Consider the following 17644-nt stretch of genomic DNA (forward strand, 5'->3'; position numbering starts at 1 on the left):
GTGGCTTTGAGTCAGTTCTCCATTTAAGTCTCAACGTCACCACCTACTAACCGTGCAACCCTGTACAAGACACTTACCCTCTTCAGTTTCTACATCCATTTTTAGAAAAATGGGGGAGAATTGTATCTCCCAAGGGTAGTGATGTTAGGACTAAATACACAAAGGTGGCTTGGCCACCTCTGCCCACACATTGTGTTGTTCTCTTGAGTTTTCAATGCTCACTGTGGGCTCAGTGTGCAGAATACAGCGAGGAAAGACAAAAAACACACCTCGCTTGGAGCACAAAGCACAGCAAAAACAAAATACCCAAAGTTCACAGAACAAAAACTAGTTCAGGCAAGGCAGTTTCTGAGAAGCTTGACAGTCCTTGATGTGACATTGTGGTGACCTTAAGAACAAGACATGAACAGCCTCCATCACCATCCGTTGAAGGCACAGATGTCCTAAACAAACACAACATATATATCCATCCACCTCATCAGTGGGAGAATAGACATCCAGTGGAGATGATAAGAAGATTGTTAGTGGCAGCCCTCCTTGGTGATGGTGACAAACATCACTCTTGCCAGATACCACCAAAAACAGAGGTCCCACAAACAGCAAGACCTCTCCATACACACCACTAAAGGAATCACCTTAATCCAATTCAATAAGCTGCTTGCTCAATGACCACCCACTCATTGATAGAGACAGGGTCTCAACCTCACATCTCTCCCGGCAGGCAACAGCTAGAAAGCACTTAGCACATTTCCACATTGATAATCCTTCATGTGCTTTCCTAAGTCCAGTCTTGGAGAACTAAGTCTTTTTCACTGGAATTAAATCCTTTTTTCTCGATATTGTGGGATTAATAGGATATCAGATTATCTGTGTGATAGCCAAACAAGTGATATTTGCTCTGCAACTGTGGTTTACCTTTGGAAATCAACTTTTGGGCTTGGCATAGTTGAATGTGGAGAAAGACACATCCAGAGCTCCCTTTTATACAGTCAATCTTCACCACACCTGACATGATATACAAGGCGCCCCAAGTGGGCATCAAGGATGGGAGAGGGGAGTCAGGAGAGCTCAAGGCCACTTTTTGGTGCCACCCACCACCCATACACTAACCACACAATCTCTCTTGATGAGGGGAGGGAGGTCTGATGTCTTAAGAGAGAAAAAGTCCAAATCACAAAAACAAGTGACCAGTCTTTCTCTGCACATACTAAGTTGCTTTTATTAATCCAGAACGGCATGCTACAGATACTGTACAGCGTGAACATTTATTCATTACAAAAATGGCTTCCAAACCATTAAAAATGAACTTGGAGTAAGAGCATGAAACGGAACAGTAACATCACAACTGTTAGGAAACATTCAAAGTATTCACAAAAAATGTTATAGTTAGCATTTTAATAAACCAGAGAAAAATCGGAGACAGTTTTACAATCGCTTCATGTCAACTACCATGGCACTGAATGAACAGGTTTCAGCTCTATACAGCATTTTGCAACATCAACATGCCTAGGTTTTTATTTTATTCTTAAAGTTCGCTACCTACTTGTATGTCATACGCGTACATAAAAGCGGCAGCTGGTTTTTCATTTAAGAGTAATCTAATATACAGAATTTTGGCCCTTAAGGGTTTATGCCTCTTCATTTAAAATGCTTTCTGGACAATCTGCTACCAAACACATTTTGTTATAGGTGACATTAAAACTACATACAAATCTACCTATGTAACATCACAGCAAAACATGATGAACAGAAAGTTCAGCATCAAAAGAGGGAGAAAGCTAAAGTCACTGAGAATTTTGGCACATGAAGTTTTGCACACGGTCAGTCCATGTCCTAAGGGCGCAGGGCGTTTGACAAGGAGTTCATGGGGGAAACGGGCAGTTCCCACTGCTGCTCAGACGGCATCTAAAATTCCCTCACTAATTATGTTCAAGTCTTGTTTTCCTTAATGGCTTTTAAAGCAACTTTTAATGCTACTGATCCTTAATGCAACAATTAATGTCCATTTGGCGGCGTCTGGTTTTCATACAGGAAAAAAAAAAGTCAAAAGGGAAACAAAAAATATATATATACACATTTTATATATAAACTTAAAAACCTTGTACAAATGAGTTGTTATATATAAGATGCTTATGCTATGGGGGAAAAAAAACTTTATACAGTTTCAAGAAAAAGGAAAACATATTTAAAAAGGGACAACGTACAGGTACGACAAGCAACCTCTAAAGCAATAAATACTACTGGTCCAACAGCGCTGTGATTCCATTAAATGCTCAGTAGCCCCCCCCCCCAAAAAAGAACACCACCACGGAACAAGGTATATTAACACACTTTAACCCCTTGTCTCTGTACATTTAAACAATAACAAGTAACATCACAATAAAAGTTGTCTCACACAGAAAAAAAAAAAAAAAAAAGGCAACGGCACTGCATTCATTGTGCCCTTGTGGTTTAAAAACCAGGTGTAAAATGATTGGTTCGCAAGCTCGTATTTAATACAAATAATACAGAACCAACTCCTTCTGGAGGGCCGCTTCAAAATTGCTTCTCTCTCTTTTTTTTTTTCTTTTTGTTTTTTAATCAGTCTTTTAAAACTAAGCTATCCGAACTACATAACAGTTATGTATATATATATATATTTTTTTTTAACACTACAAAGACTTTAAACAGCTGTTGATAAAAATTTTGGTAGAATCATGAGGTTGTTCTCTCATCTACATATTTAAAAGGAGAAATTGAAATAAGAATGGGTCAAATATTGACCAATGAACTCGATAAACATCAACTCATGTAGCCACGTGGCACAAAATTAAGAGTACAAAACAAAAGCTTTCAGAGTGGGGGGAGGGGCAAATCAAGAACCTGGAAGAAAACACTTAGGCAGGGTTCACTCTAAAGCTATTCTAAAGACTTGGTTACGAGGGACAGAGGCTGGGGCTGAGTCCCGGCCAGCGAGTTGTGGGAATGTAAGGAAGATGTTGACGGCTGTGCGAGCGATGAGGAGGGGACAATGGGCGGCTGCAAGGCGGCAGGTGGCAGGTCCAGGGCCCCGTTAGGACAGAGGGCAGAGACCTTGCCATGGGCGGCCTCAGCCAGCAGGAGCGCAGGTGGTGGAGGCATCATGGATAGGTGGGCCAGGGGGTCAGGCTTCAGGGACAGGGACAGCGGCTGGGTCTGCTCAGTCTGTGACTTGGCGTCTCGGGGTGGGGAGCCTAGCAGGTGCGGGGACGGGGGTGGCGAGTCTAGTAAGCTTCCATCTGAAGAGGGTGGGCTGAGGCAGCTGCCTTCACCTTGTATGTAGCGAACGCACTTTTTTTTTCTCCTAGAAACAGGGGGAGAGATTTATCTGTGAATAAAGGGCAAAGATGCCAAGGGAGAGAGTTATCTAAGGCACATGGCCAAGCTGAAGTCACCTAATGGATTCTCTACAGTATGACACACCTGGTGACAGGGCAGCAATTAGACTGATGCCACCTGGTTGTGTTGCTCCCTTAACCATGGCCCATGTTTAAATTGGCTCTGGCAAGACGATGTTTAAGAGAAGCCCTACCTGCTTCCCCACCTCACATCCCCCGCCCCCACCCCCCACCCCCCACCCAAATGTAAGTGAGCAGATTAAAGGAAGTCACCTGCACAAGTGGCACGGATTTGCCAGAAAGTGGCTCCGTCCAAACTGAGGCTAACAGAAACGCTTATTTCTTTGGGCTCAGACTTTCCATCCCATTTCCTTACCCTCCCTCCTCCTCAACTCCCACCACCACCACCCCCTCCAAACCCCAATGGTGAGTGTGTGTGTATGTGTATATAAAAGAGAAAGACAGAGCTCCTTCCCCAGCCGCCTCTGATCAATATGAAACTCTCAAAATGCTGACTGTTGAGCCCACTGTAGCTGAAGGCAGAGCTAGCCAGAGGCTGAAAGGTCTTAACACACCACCACCATGAGGCTGCTGGGCCCAGACAGCTTTTGGGCTTGTCTGTTAAGAACCACACCAAATCAAGAGAGGTCAGGATCAGGTGAGAGGGGAGGGGGCAGGGGGAACAAAAACAAAACAAACTAAACTAAAAAAACAAAACCAACCAACCAAAACCAAAACAAAACCAAGAAACAATTTAAAAAAATAAAAGCCACCAAAAACAGGTAGAAGAGGATAAACAAAGGTGGGGGAGGGGGAAGAATAAGAAAAACAGAAAATGATCCAAAGGAACAAGAATAACTGGTTGTATGGCCTGCAGGTTGTGGATTAAATTAAGATTCAAACTTGATTATCTTATTTTATTTTTTTTAAACATTTGGGCTTCCCCTCCCCCACCCCCTAGTGAGAAGGGTTGGAAGGAGAGATGGGAGGATGGGATACAGGGGTAGCCTGTTCCTGCTAATAGGCAGAGGCCAGGAGGTGGAGGGCGCAGCACAAGCCAGTCACAGAGAAGTGACGACAAAGAAGAAGTGCCAGGAAATCACAGCATGGACCTTCCTGGGTTGGGGTTATCGTGATTAGTGTTTGAACCAGAATGACTAATTCTGCCCTGCACCAAAACCAGAGTCTCCCCTCTCTACTGCCCCATTTATGTAAGAAATAGGAAGGAGAATTTCAGAGCCTTTCTTACTTATCATCAAAGGATGAGGTCAGGGGAAAATCAACTGGAGAAATTGGGCATGTGACTTCAAAGTCTCTCCCACCATTAATCCCAGCCTGATGGGATCATACTTGGTAGGAAAGGTGATCCTGGGGCTCAACCCACTAATGCTATAAAAATAATGCAGATCTGGGAATGTATGTGCTCATCCAAGGACTCTTAACTATACAGTCAGAACCATGCTGGTAATGCTCTGTCTGAAAACAAGTGTGAGCGCTGGCCAGCTTTTTGTTGCGGCGGAGTAACTGGGATGCTGCCTGCTTGAAGGCAGACACGATTAGACAGTGTCACTGAACTATGCATGGAAGCGGGTGTACCGAGTTCCTCCTCTGGTCTGAGCCCCACAGCACTCACATGCCCATTAGTGCATGGGACATGGCTTCCGCAAGATGGCAGGAGAGGAAGGAAGGAGGGGATGGTGGAAGGGAGCATGCTCAGTCCTCCCTGCCTCCCAGAGGCTGAGACCCATGAGGCAGGTGGCCTGGGTTTCTATCTGTCCCTGCTGGGTCAGAGAGAACACTGGGAGGAGCAGGGACAGCCCCCTCTCACCCTCACTTTGGCAAGGTTCCTTTTGCTCCCTGGGATAGGCTGGCATAGACTATGGGTTCTACCATCCCAGGAACCAAGATAAATAATTAAGCCTCTCCATTTTATATCACCTTAGCCTGCAGATCAAAACATGCTCAAAAACTAAGATGTCCATGCATTTTTAAAATGGAGGAAGGAACAGTGGGGATGGCATAAGCAAAACTGAGAAAGCAAGAAGGGAAAATGAGAGAGGAAAGGAGAGGGGAAGTGGGGTGGGTGGCAGACAACCAGGAAGACAAGGGAGCGGCATGAAGCAGCATTCCAGGCTCTGTTAGGGTGGAGTGAAAAGATGGAGAAGCAACTTGGTGGGCTCAAAACAGAGTCTCGTTAAAATGCCGAACAAAATCAGAGGCCCTGTGTGGTTAGCTGGGGGCTCTGATGGATTAGAAGCATTTCTGGGGCTCTCCTCCCCACTCCCACCCTCCTAATGATGTGGAAGTTTCCAGATCATGGGGATGCATGGGCATTTTGGACACAGGACATGAGGACTATGATGACAGAGCAATGCTCCTCCAACAGAGCTGAGCAAAGGGCAACAGGACACACACACATTTCTGATGTGTCAGAAAATGCCTGTCTACAACTGCTTCTGTTTTGGTTTTTTGCTCTTCTTTTTGAAACACACATTTTTGTCCTGCTAATGTCAGCATCAAGCCTGATGTGATCATGACAAAGGTAAAAGAGTAAGGAGGGACAGGAACCAGTAACTACTTGTCTATATTCTGGACCCACTCTATCTAGGGGCTCACCTCTGGGAAGAAGGGTGGTTTTTCACAAACCCTCAGTTCTAGCTTTCCACGGATTTATTCTGAAAGGAAACTAAGGGTTCTTCCTGATTCAGTTTTGGAATGACACTCTCAATAAGATAGCAGAAATGAACTTGCTATTTAATTTATGAAAAAAACGTCCCCCGCAGAAGAAAAATGGCAGCTGGGAACATTGCAATGGGGCTGAGGCTGGAAGAATGAGGAGGACATGTTGAACTCTGGCTCCCATGACCAGGGCCTCCTAACCTCTTTGACAACAGAAAGGCTGCCATATAGACAACCCTTCTAAGCTGCGTTTTAGAAAACCATGCTGCTGAAGCATGAAGCAACTATAAAGATTTGGGGTTGGCAAAAAGAAAAAAATCAAGAAAATTCTAGTCTAGGAAAATAGCCCACCATGGTTTTAAGTAAGGTGTGGGCCATATCTGGGAACAGGATGTCTGTCCCAATCAATGTGGGTAAGAACTTCTGGGGCAGGAGTGTACAAGTCTAACTTTGCTGTAACTACCTCCAAAACAAAAAGGGGATTCATGAACCACCACTCATTCCCATGAATAAAATCAACACACCAGGCACCTGAACCAGCCTTATTTAGAGGCACACACAATGGTGTCAGTTGTAAGATTTCCGAGGAGCCCTCTCCTTGTTGTGGCCTCTGTGGCTGGCCAGTGACTTGCCATGGTAGAAAACCTTCCACCATCTTCCCACTGGGCATGTGTAAAATATTGATGGATTACTGTCTACATGGGGTAAGCAGAGCCCCTGTCTTCCCTAGCTTGTCCTAATGAGATACCTAATGTCCTTTGTCAACTATATCAGAAACTCTTCTGTGGTTCAGAGAACCCCTCAGATAAGGTTGAAAGGACATTTGTCCCCTCTGTGAATGCTTCCAGTTCACAGGAAGATGGGAATTCCTCTGCTGCTGGGAGTCCATCGAAGGCCCCAAATCCCTCATTCATGGGGGGAGGGTCACCTGTGTAGCCTGTCAGTAAAGATTCGCAGGCCCTCTCTCCCCTATGGTCTGTGTGGTCAGCATGAGGCACACATCGACGACCTCGCTCATACTGGCATCAGAGAAGGGGGTCAGAGACACAGGAGACTTGTGGGCATGCATGTGATGGGATGAACATCTGAGCTAACGTCTAGACATGGAGCACGTCAAAGGCATGGAGAAGAGGGACACGTGACGAGGGAGGCACTACAAACAGGGATGCGTGTTGGGGGTGGGGGTGTTGAGATACCTACCATCATAATATTCCAAATTCAAAGACTGCTTGTATCAGAACAAAGAAACAACAAATTTAACCAAAGATGGTCATTGAAAGAAAGGAAATGAGACAGGAACTAGTTGGTATCCCTCCACCAAGAAGGAAGTACAACACCTTCCCTGAGAACACAGGTGGGGTGGAAAACTGCAGGCAAAACATGGGTGCTCAATTTGGGCTCTTCTGGGCTGACCTGATTCACTTTGGGGGAGCAATGCTCTGTCAGTAAACAATCAGATATGATCTGAACTCTGCTGGCCTGGTGACCCGCAGTGTGTGACCGACTGCCATCTCGCTGCTTGCAGACCTTTAGCTGGGGCATGCCACTCAATGCCACGTCTTTTTCAGCACTGTAAAACCAGGTCAACTAACCGAGCAGGAATATGTGTTTTTTTTTAAACATAAAACAACCAAAGAGGAAAAAAAGTAAAAGATAACATAAAAATAAACAGCCTGCCCCAGGACACTTCTCCAAATGTCTTGACTCCAAGTGCACGGGAATGCTACCGGCTGACTGCCAAGTTCTGTCTCATGCAGACCTCAGGAAACGGTGGCCTCTCTGCTCAGTAGATGGGCCACCAGGGCATTCATCAGGCCGGGCCAACTGCAGGACTCTGGCTTCAAAAGAAAAGCACCAGTGCCCATCCTTGCTTGTTAAGGTCTTGGGTCTTGGGGCTGCCACCAGGGGTATGTTTTTTCGTAAGAGCAGGGGGACAGAGAGGACAGGAAAGTGGGGGTGGGGGAGGAAACCGCATGAAATTAGCAAGGAAATTTTGAAGAATGAGGATCGTTACTCATTGATGCCAGTGGGGGAAAGTAGACGGGAATGAGGGCCAAATAATCATCCCACTAAGGTAGCAAAAGGACAGAAGGCTCTGATTTTTCCCCGAGGCCTCGCAGTGGTGATGTACCTGCAGGGTTTGCACCATAAAGTCTGTCGGTCAAGCCCGAACAGTGCTCGACACTTCTTTGGAGTATTTGCATCTGTTAGCATAAGGTAAACACAAAAAACACAACACAATGGTGGGTCGTGCTCAGTTGGATATGAAACCTCAGCTACAGCTTACTCGTCTTCCGCATCACCTTGGCTCTACTTGACACTCTTCCCTTACCAAGGGCATGAAAGGAAAGGACGTCTATGAGTCAAACGAAAAAAAAATCAAATAAAACGATAACACACACACACACACAAAAAAAAAAAACCAAAAACCAAAAAAAAAAAAAAACAACCAGAAACCAAAACAAAACAAAACAAAAAAAACAATGAAAAATAAATCAAAACAGAGAGAAGAGGCGGGGAGAAGGTGACGTCTTTTGCTTCTACCTAGGCCAGGATGAGGATCCTGGGCTGTCACAAGGAAGGGGGCTTGGCAGGCCGTGTTCCCAGGGCGAGAGCGCGCTGGGGTCTGAGTCCTGGCCGAGGAGGCACACAGGATGCTGTTTTACAGTGGCACTTTGGCTAGCAGCAGCGGGAGAACAAGCATATCCCTGATCGAGCCCACATACTGGCAGTGTACCGCTCCCTCACGTCCTACAATCCACACACAGAGCTACAAAGCAACAGGCCAGAGGGGACAGTGGAAGAGACCAGCTGCAAACCAGCACAGCGGACCTGGGAGAATATACACACCTGCAAGGGCCGCACCAGTTATTCTGTTGATCAAGGCCAAAGCGCGCTCGGCATTTCTTAGGAGCGCTCAGGTCTGAATGAGTTCAAGAAAGGAGCGAGCAGAGGAGGAGGACGAGGGAGAAAGGGAGAGAAAGAGAGAGAGAGAAAGGGAGGGGGGAGAGAGATACAAATAAGAAAAAAACAAAAATAAAAAAGGGAATAAATCAATGACCTGGTTACTAATGGCAAAATACTGACTTTCGTTCTTTTTTTAACTTTAATTAAAAAAAAAAAAAAAAGATAAAAAAAAAATCACATTCTTATTCAACTGGTGAAATTAGCTGTTGCAAATAAAGCTGCAGTATCCCTTCTATAAGGACTGTCTCAGATTCAGTTTGAGCTGACAAAGGGATGTTAGATACTGAAGAACTCATTTCATCTCAATTACTTTTCCTCTTTTTTAGTTCTGCTTTTCCTTTTTTTTCCTCTCAATTTTCTTTTTCTTAAAGAAGAAAATAAAGCGAAGGAGGGAATTAAGTTTGTAACATGCTTTTTTCTTCTGAGTACAACAGTTTAAAAAAAGAAAAAAAACTACAAAATAAAAAAGAATGAAACGAAACAAAACAGAAAGAAATAAAGAAAGAAAAGGGTCGTGGTATTGGGATATTGCAGCTTTTGGGTTTGTCTTTTCTTTTTCTCTATTTTCATTAATATTAAGGGAGGAAAAAAGGAGGGTCACAGGCTGTGTGAATGAGCTGTTAGGGGTTAGTTAGAAGCTCATAGCAACATGGAAGCAGACACGATCAGTAAAATGCTAGCGGATTTGCAAATTATGAGCAGGAAAGCAAAAGGAAGAAAATAAAATAAATAAAATAAAATAAAAAGCAAAGGAAAAAATAATCATACTGCGGATGCATGCTTGCGTGAGAAAATTTAGTGGGAATAATGGAAAAAAAATGCCATTAGATTAAGGAGGTTTATTACTGAATTCCTTCCATTTTTTCTCTTTACCAGTCTCTTTTAAAGAAATACTGCATATTCAATTTGCACAGTTAGTTCAGCTCTAAACCACTGTCATCGCTGCTTCAACAACTGTTATGGGGAAAATAAATAAATAAATGAAACAGAAGTTAAAATAAATTAAAAACAAAAAAAACAACAAAAGCAACGGGGGGGAGGGAAAAAAAAAAACTCTACCGAAACATACAAAACTGTTGTAGATGGTCACTTTAAAGAATGTTCAAATGTCATACGTGTTTAATGTTAATAAAATTATAATGGCAAGAAAAATTAAAAAACAGTTTATCAACTATTTTAATGACTCAAAATGACATTAGCACCTGTAATCGGAGGAAGTGAAAGGCAAGGATTTAGGAAACATTCGCTGTGTTCTGAAAAAAAAGAACAAATTATACAAAGCCTTCAAAATTTTTGTTTGTTTGTTTGTAAAAGCCTGGTCTTGTTCAAGGGAGCACTGAGATTGCCTATGCAGTATTTCTACTTTCTTCTAAAGAATGACAAACCTCCTTAATTTAAAATGGGTGCAATTTACCACTGTAAAGGCATGCATCAGAACATTCGGGAACAGCCCGGTTAATACCCAACACTCACACACACCCCACCTAGTCCCCTAACCCTCCTCATCCCTTCTCAGACACACACAAAATAAGCAGACTGTCTACATCCCGGCAGAGGCATGCCTACCGCTCGCTCTCCAGTTACAGGCTTTGCCGTGATTTAAAAACACATTCCACTAGAATTACAATGTGCTTTTCATGCAACAATGGATGTTACTAGCTTTAAAAGGGCAGTCATGAAGCAATTAATTAAAATGCATAAAACAAAAAGGCTGGCTAAGATGGGTTCCTCCACAATGTCCTGGCCTTGAATTTCTCCTGCCTTCCCCAGATGGAAGCCTGACATAAGAGTGGCCCTCCAACTATTGTAACTTACCATTGGTCTCCCCTGGCTGCTTATCCCTTTTCCTCTTCTTCTTCTTCCCCTAAATGGACAGATGAAACACAGGGCATTAGTTCAAGCAACAGAAAGGAGGAGGCTCACCTGGAAGGAGAAGGCAGAGGAAGAGACCATCTGTCATCTCCAGCCACACTTACCCCCACGTCTGTCCAACCTCCCATTCCTTAATCTAAATGCCCTTGACTTGCGCCCAGGCTGAAGGATACACACTTTTTAGGGGTTAGAGGAGGGATCAGTGAGGGATTAAGGAAAGATCTCATGGCCTCCATCCATCCCCAACCCTGATCCAGACATCTGATTCCATAAAATGGAAGAGGAGAGGGAAGAAAGGAAAATTTGCAGAGTGGTGGAGAGCCTGGGTAGAAAGCAGTCTGAGAGTGCACCTCTGCGGGGCAAAGAGATACTGCCATGTCTGCATCAGCCAGAGCTGCCTTGCCTATCCATTCAACTCTCCCTATTAAGGCCAAAAAGTACCCTATTCTGAACCAAGAGAATGACAGCTATACCTGGAGCTTCTCTTAGCCCTGTAGCTGGGTATTGGTGTTAAAAGAAGGAAGGAAAAGGCAAAATAGGAGTAGAAATTATCTGGGCTCCTTCCCCCCATTATCCTCTATGTAATTCAGACCTTCTCCATTTATGATAGAGTACATCCCAATAAAACCACTGTAAGTCAAACACATCGTAATTTGAAAATGAATTAAATACACCTAACCTAGTCAACATCACAGCTTAGTCTAGCATACCTGACAGGCGCTCAGAACACTTCCATTAGCCTGTAAGTTAACTCTTCAAACACAAAAACTATTCTCTAATGAAGTGTTGAATGGCTCGTGTCATTTAATGAACACTTTACTGAAAAGTAAGAAACAGAATGTTTGTATGGTAGGCTTTTACATCACCATAGTTGAAAAGTTGTAAGTAAAAAAAAATCCATATGCGTATTCTGGGACTCGTTATAATGGCTTAGCTCCTAATAATTATTAAAATTATTCATTTTATAATGGCTAGCTCCTCACTGTAATAGCCACTCCTAATAATGGCTACCATTTGTTGAGAGCATACAAGGTGCCAGGCATGTCTAAGGCTGCTATGCAGATGGACTCATTTACTCCTCACAATAACCCTATACAACACGTATTTCCACCATTCCAATGTTACAGATGAAGAAACTGAGGCACAAGAAGGACAGGTAACTTTCCTGAGGTGGCACAGCTAGCAAGCCCTCCCTCAACCACAAGGCTCTGCTACCTACTAGGTACCATCTGGTCCTCCACGGCAGCCCTTCTTTAATACATCAAGGGGGATGGGCTGCATGACGTCATTCCCATCCTCTGGCCTGGCCCTCCCTGGTACTTTGACAGTCTGCTTGGGTTCTGTGTGTGGAGTGGGACTACAGGGCTCTAGGGAGTATTTGCCTCATTCTAGGTCTGCAATTAGTTCTCCCTTCCCTTCCCTCCACGCCTGCCCTGTCATGTGATTCAGAGGCCTGAATTAAAAACTCAACAGAAACAGCTCAGTGTTAGGGTGGCAGCACCCACAAACCCACAGCCTCACCCTTTCCAGTTCCCTGCTGCATACTTGGGAGGCACCTGAAGAGAAAAGTCCTCTGTCCAGGGAGCTGCCATTTAGGATGCATGGCTGAGGTGTTTGTGACTGAGCAAAGGGCTGTGTAGACTAAAAGCTTCAAGAAGACAGGGACTGTGTTTTAATAAAAGAGGACATGAGAAATTAATTAACTCTACTTGGTCTCAAGGGAGGCTGGCCACCCCATTTCCTCTTTAAAAGTAAGAAGAGGAAGAAAAGGCCTAATATCTGGCAGTGAGTGAAAGAACTCAGAGAAACAAATGGTGTAGGATTTACCTTTTTATCCAATGTCAAAGAGACAGAAAGCAAAGAAGGTTCTAACGTGATGTAGGGATTAGATACTACGATGGTACCCAAGTGTTTTCTCTTGTGCTTTAAGGAAGAGCTAAGCCTGACAAGGGGGTTGCTTGGTTCAAATGGGGCCACTTGATTCAATTCTATTTTCCTAAGGTAGTGACAAAAAGGCTTTTGCCACCCTTGTGTGACAGAGCAGGACTATGAGGGTGAGGGAGACTAGCTCAGAAAACATTCTCCAGAAGAACCTTTTGGACTTTACAACAACCAAAGTCATTTGCAGAAACTCCTGGATTGAGTTAGTTAAAAAGGAATGCTAACAAGTTTCCACCACAATCACATCCATAAAAACTTCTGTTCTGGTATTCCTGTCCCTAATCTGTCCAGAGGGCCATGGAAGGGGTGAGTGAGCGTGCATTCTCAGGCCTGTAAAAAAGGACTGTCAAAACAGGAATCTGATGGCACCTTTTGAGGAGATAAAATTCCCACAGTCTAAATCCAAATCACCTCTAAACCCCTTCCAAATCTTCTTAGGGCTTCCTATTACTCAAACCCCTCCAGAATGGCAGAACTGAGCAGAAGTCAGGTCAAGAGCCTCGTGGACTTTTTGAAACCTAGAAAACACGTCACAAAATGCCCCAGGCAACACTGTCTAAATGACTCCTCAACAAGTCAAACACAGCACTCTTTTCCTGCTATCACAAAGTCTGCCTTGTTCCTTTGTGGAGATTTCACCCTGCACTATTCCCGGGGACCTTCACATAGTGTCAAATGTAAATGGCACACCCCAGGGCTGGGCCAAGCATGATCTGGGCAGTTGTACATGAAGGCTCTAAGGTGACCCAAAATGTCTACTGGGAACAGGATATCTAGAGAGAAGTTGATTCCTCTCTGAGGCACCACTCTAGATTACTCAAAGAGTTAGATCTGCAGTAGATAGAAGCTGGAGATGAACTCTAAAGACTTCTGACCTGAAGCCAGGAGGCACCTGATGCTGGGTAGTTTTACCTCAGGGTCAGGCGAAGGTGCACAGTGAGCCTTTGGGAGGGCATTAACTGTCTCATCCTTGTCCTTTCAGCTCCAGAAGAAAGGCTTACATGCCAACGATGAGTGGAAAGGTCCCAAGTAGCTAAGACCCTGTGATGACCATCTATCAGCAACAAGAGCTCTCAGCTCAGCAAACGTGCTATCAGAGTGGGACTAGCACTACTTTCCTGTCTTAGCTCCCAGGAAATACAGACTAGAGCTTCCAGCTAGGGGTGTGGGGCCATAGGGACAAGGGTGAATGAATGAAGTGAATGAATGGATTTATAGCAGTGAATCCCAGCAGTGTTGACACTCCCTTCTCCCCGTCTACACAGCAAGCAGCAGTGAGCAAGCACGTTTAAAGGTATGAGAATAAGAAGGAAGGGAATTTTAAATCACTCTCCAGAGCAGTAGAAAGTTGCCTTCACTCAGGGCCACACAGTCATGAAGATATTGATGACTTCCAGGTGGATGGGCAGTTCTGGGAGAGCAGACTTAACTCACTGAATGCCCATAGTGCCTTGTATGCAGGAAATTTGCAACCTGTAATAGCGTAATGACCTTAATCCTGCACATAGAGACCTTCCTCCCCAGAAATGTGCCAATGGGACAGTCAAGCAGGGAGTGCTGGTGGGGACAACTATTTTCTTGGCTGCAAGACCTCCACAAGGGGAGGGGAAGCCCACAATGGCATGGAGACAAGTTTGCTTTTTGCCCTCTGAGTGGACAGCAAAATCACTTCATGAAACCAAAAGCCATGTGATAAAGTATTGAGCAAAGAAAGAGGCACCTCACCCACCTAGAGAGGGAAGAAAGCCGAGAACTTGAGTGACTGGGCAAAAGGCAGTATTAGAAATAATGGTGAGAAGTGACAGAAGTCTCCAGAAGACAGCAAAGTCATGGCAAGAGAGAAATTGTGGTGTCAATATAATTAATAAAAACAATAGCCCTACTGGGCTATTTTCTAACCAAGATGGCAAATTGGGCAAAACCTATAGCAACACAGAGACCAGTAGCACACACACCACATAACAAGCACCCTTCTCTACTCCTCTGGGGCCGGGAACCACTGCATCTTTCCTGCCAAGATTACTTTCAGGGACATTCCAATTATGCCACTCTTAGGATGAAGCAAACTTCCAACTCCTACTACATCCTGGCCTAAGGTGCTGTTTTTCCCTTTCCTTCTTAAGGCGGGGCTAGGGGTGTATCTCAGTGGTAGAGCATTTGCCTAGCATGCATGACACTCCTGTTCAATCCCCAATATTGCAATCAATCAATCAATCAATCAGTCAACGGCACAGCCTTGAAGGAAGACCTGTGAGAAATAAACTCGCTCCATCCTCCCCTCCCCACTGGTCTTCCTTATAAAGCCACACCACCGGTGACTGACGAAGAGCATGGGACCTTAATCTGAAACTTATGCCCCTGTGAGCATATCCTAGAGCCCCATCTCTTCTGAAAAGTAGACAAGGTTTTGAGCTCCAAACTGGCCTCAAGTAGAGCCCTACACTGGAACATGGACACCAGCGTCCTACTCCTTCAGACTGTGCTGGCAGAGCCACACTGAAAGCCAGGACATGGCCTTCCAATTGAGGGAGCGGGTCAGATGCAAATGGTCCCAGAAGGAGGCGGAATGAGTGGTTCCAAGGCCTGATTCAAGTTGGAAGTAAACATTTTCTCTGTGCAGACACATAAGACATCTCTACAGACTCAATCTTATGGAAAATAATCCACCTACATAGTTATCCCGTGCAGACCAGCCTGGGTACAGCTGCATGTGAAGCTGTCGCTCCTTCCGGGCCAGCTCATAGTACTTTGCTTGCTCTTCTCTGGACAGTGCATGCCACTGGAGGGGGCAAGAGATAGGGATGAGAGAAACATCACAAAAACTTCACAAACTATGCTACAGCCAATGGACAAGTAATGCATCTCTGGGGGCAAAGTTCATCCAGTAACGGTCAAATTTGCTTGCTGGGTCCGGGCTCTACCTGGAGTGCTCAGACAAAATGGATCTTTTCCGTGCTATTCTGTCTCTTGCTTTCTCTCTTTGGGGTGGGGAAGACTAAGGTTATGGCTGTTCTGAGTCCCCAGAAGGCAGAATGACTCATCCTGGCCCCATGAAAGCCATTCAAGGATTCAGACCAGTTGAGGGGAAAGGACTCTGGAGGGTGGACAGGGATCTTTTGCCACCTGACCACTGCTCCCAGTCCATTCTTCCCCCTCACCATCCCATGAAGGGGTCACCTACCCTGCGCCCAAGGATCTGGTTGATGGCCGCACTTTCTTTCAATGTGCACTCAGCCACGACCTTGGCCCTCATTTCTTTCATATACAACATGAACGCATTAAGGGGCTTCTTTATGTGGGGCTTCTTCTTTTCTTCTTCCTTTTTGGAGTCCTGATGCTTTCTGGATATAGACAAAACAGACAACACAAACAACCCAATAAAAAACCACAGGGTCCAACTTCCTCCCAAGCAGAAAGCTCACATTCCAGGCTCCTTCCCAGCCAAGCCTGGCAGCTTGGAATAAAAAGCTACCACTTCAGCCTTTTCCACCCCAGAGCATGAACAAAAATAGCTTGGGGAGGGCACAGAGCAATAAGGGAGTCTGTAATCACTTCCTCAAGGTTCACAAAAAGACACTTTCTCCAAGGCAGAGAGGAGTTCTCTGTCATGGTCGCAAGGATTCTCTCTGTGCTTGCAGAAAAAGCTCCAAAATGTTCCATTTCAGGGTTAGGGGCCGGAAATGTTTGCAAATCCCAGTGCACCCAAGTACGCACAAAAAGAGCTCTGTTCTAACCCACAAAAGGATAATCAGTGAAAACAACCAGAGTGCATTTTCTCTCTCTTGATAGGGGAACCTAGAGCCCACAAGGAATAGGTGGCTTGCTGGAGTAAAAATAGGCAAGGCTGACCATGGGCGGAAAGTCACCATGGGTGGAAAATCACCACAGGTCTGCTCAACACCATGGCGAAAGCACGCGGTCACAAGGGCAGCACTTACGAGCTATGGAGTGAGCCGACGTCACTCTGGGAGGATTCCTGTTTGACTGTTGGTGTGACTATGGCCGGGTGGGGTATGCCGGTCGTGTGTAGAGTATGATGTGGTGGGACCATGTGGGGAGGGAACCTAGAAGACAGAAAGCTGTGTAAATCGTCAGAATCAAAATGAATGAATGAGGAGGGATGTGCGCACATAATTAAAAAAAACACAAAACCATGTAATATTCACGTGAAAGCAACCCAAGGCATATGAAACCTGTCAGCATTAATTAGTGATAAATTAAACACAATGATTCTCAGAATGTCATTAAAGCCAATCTTCCCCTTCATTATTGTTACTGACATAAGACATTATGATTTTTTTTAATATCTTTAGCAAAAGACAAATTCAACTGATGTACTTGGGCAGAAAAGTGGGCTTGGACTACCTGCCGGAAATGACACGTCCACTTGATTTCTGAGGCATTATTAGTAGCATCTAAGAAGACAATTTCCTCAGTCCTACTCAGCTCTTGAATGAAAGGTGAAACCTTCTGGTGTATATTGACAGCTAAGTAAAATATTAACGTAGCTGAAATACACATAGATTTTTGACAATGCTATGCATGCCTCATTAGGACTCATTCTGCAGGTGGAGTGCAATAAAATTTTTCTTTTTCTTTTGTTGCTGTGCCCATCATTTGACAGGAATGGGAGAGAGTGAGGCAGAAAGAGAAAAATTAAAAATACTTCCTCTTTGGTTTCCATAATAGTCAAGGACAGTTCAAATAAGTTTGTATTCTTTCATAGCAAAAAAACGAATCTTTGAATTCTGGTTTCTATGACCTTTCTCCTCTAGAATTTAGGGTTCCTATGTTACTTTTAATTAATATGTTGTCTATGTATCATTAAA

At 44.5% G+C, this 17644-nt stretch overlaps 1 protein-coding gene across 48 annotated transcripts in view; it reads right to left on the reverse strand.

The window, feature by feature from the left end:
* Positions 1–1193: 1193 nt before the first annotated feature.
* The window catches only part of Tcf7l2 (transcription factor 7 like 2), a 187627-nt gene continuing 171176 nt past the window's right edge, over positions 1194–17644 (reverse strand). For 9 of the 48 annotated variants that reach the window (XM_074078289.1, XM_074078288.1, XM_074078283.1 and 6 more), the window contains 7 exons: positions 16754–16894; positions 15997–16156; positions 15487–15594; positions 10818–10866; positions 10205–10255; positions 8886–8958; positions 1194–3322 (listed from right to left, as the gene is read on the reverse strand). In XM_074078289.1, the coding sequence (XP_073934390.1) occupies positions 2899–3322; positions 8886–8958; positions 10205–10255; positions 10818–10866; positions 15487–15594; positions 15997–16156; positions 16754–16894 (1006 nt within the window). In that variant the 3' untranslated portion in view covers positions 1194–2898. Of the gene's footprint in view, positions 3323–8166; positions 8240–8885; positions 8959–10204; positions 10256–10817; positions 10867–15486; positions 15595–15996; positions 16157–16753; positions 16895–17644 lie in introns of all 48 variants that reach the window. The other 39 variants (XM_020167013.2, XM_020167011.2, XM_020167010.2 and 36 more) reach the window with 14 other exon arrangements.

Source organism: Castor canadensis, chromosome 7 (assembly GCF_047511655.1).
Source record: "Castor canadensis chromosome 7, mCasCan1.hap1v2, whole genome shotgun sequence".
NCBI lineage: Eukaryota > Metazoa > Chordata > Mammalia > Rodentia > Castoridae > Castor > Castor canadensis.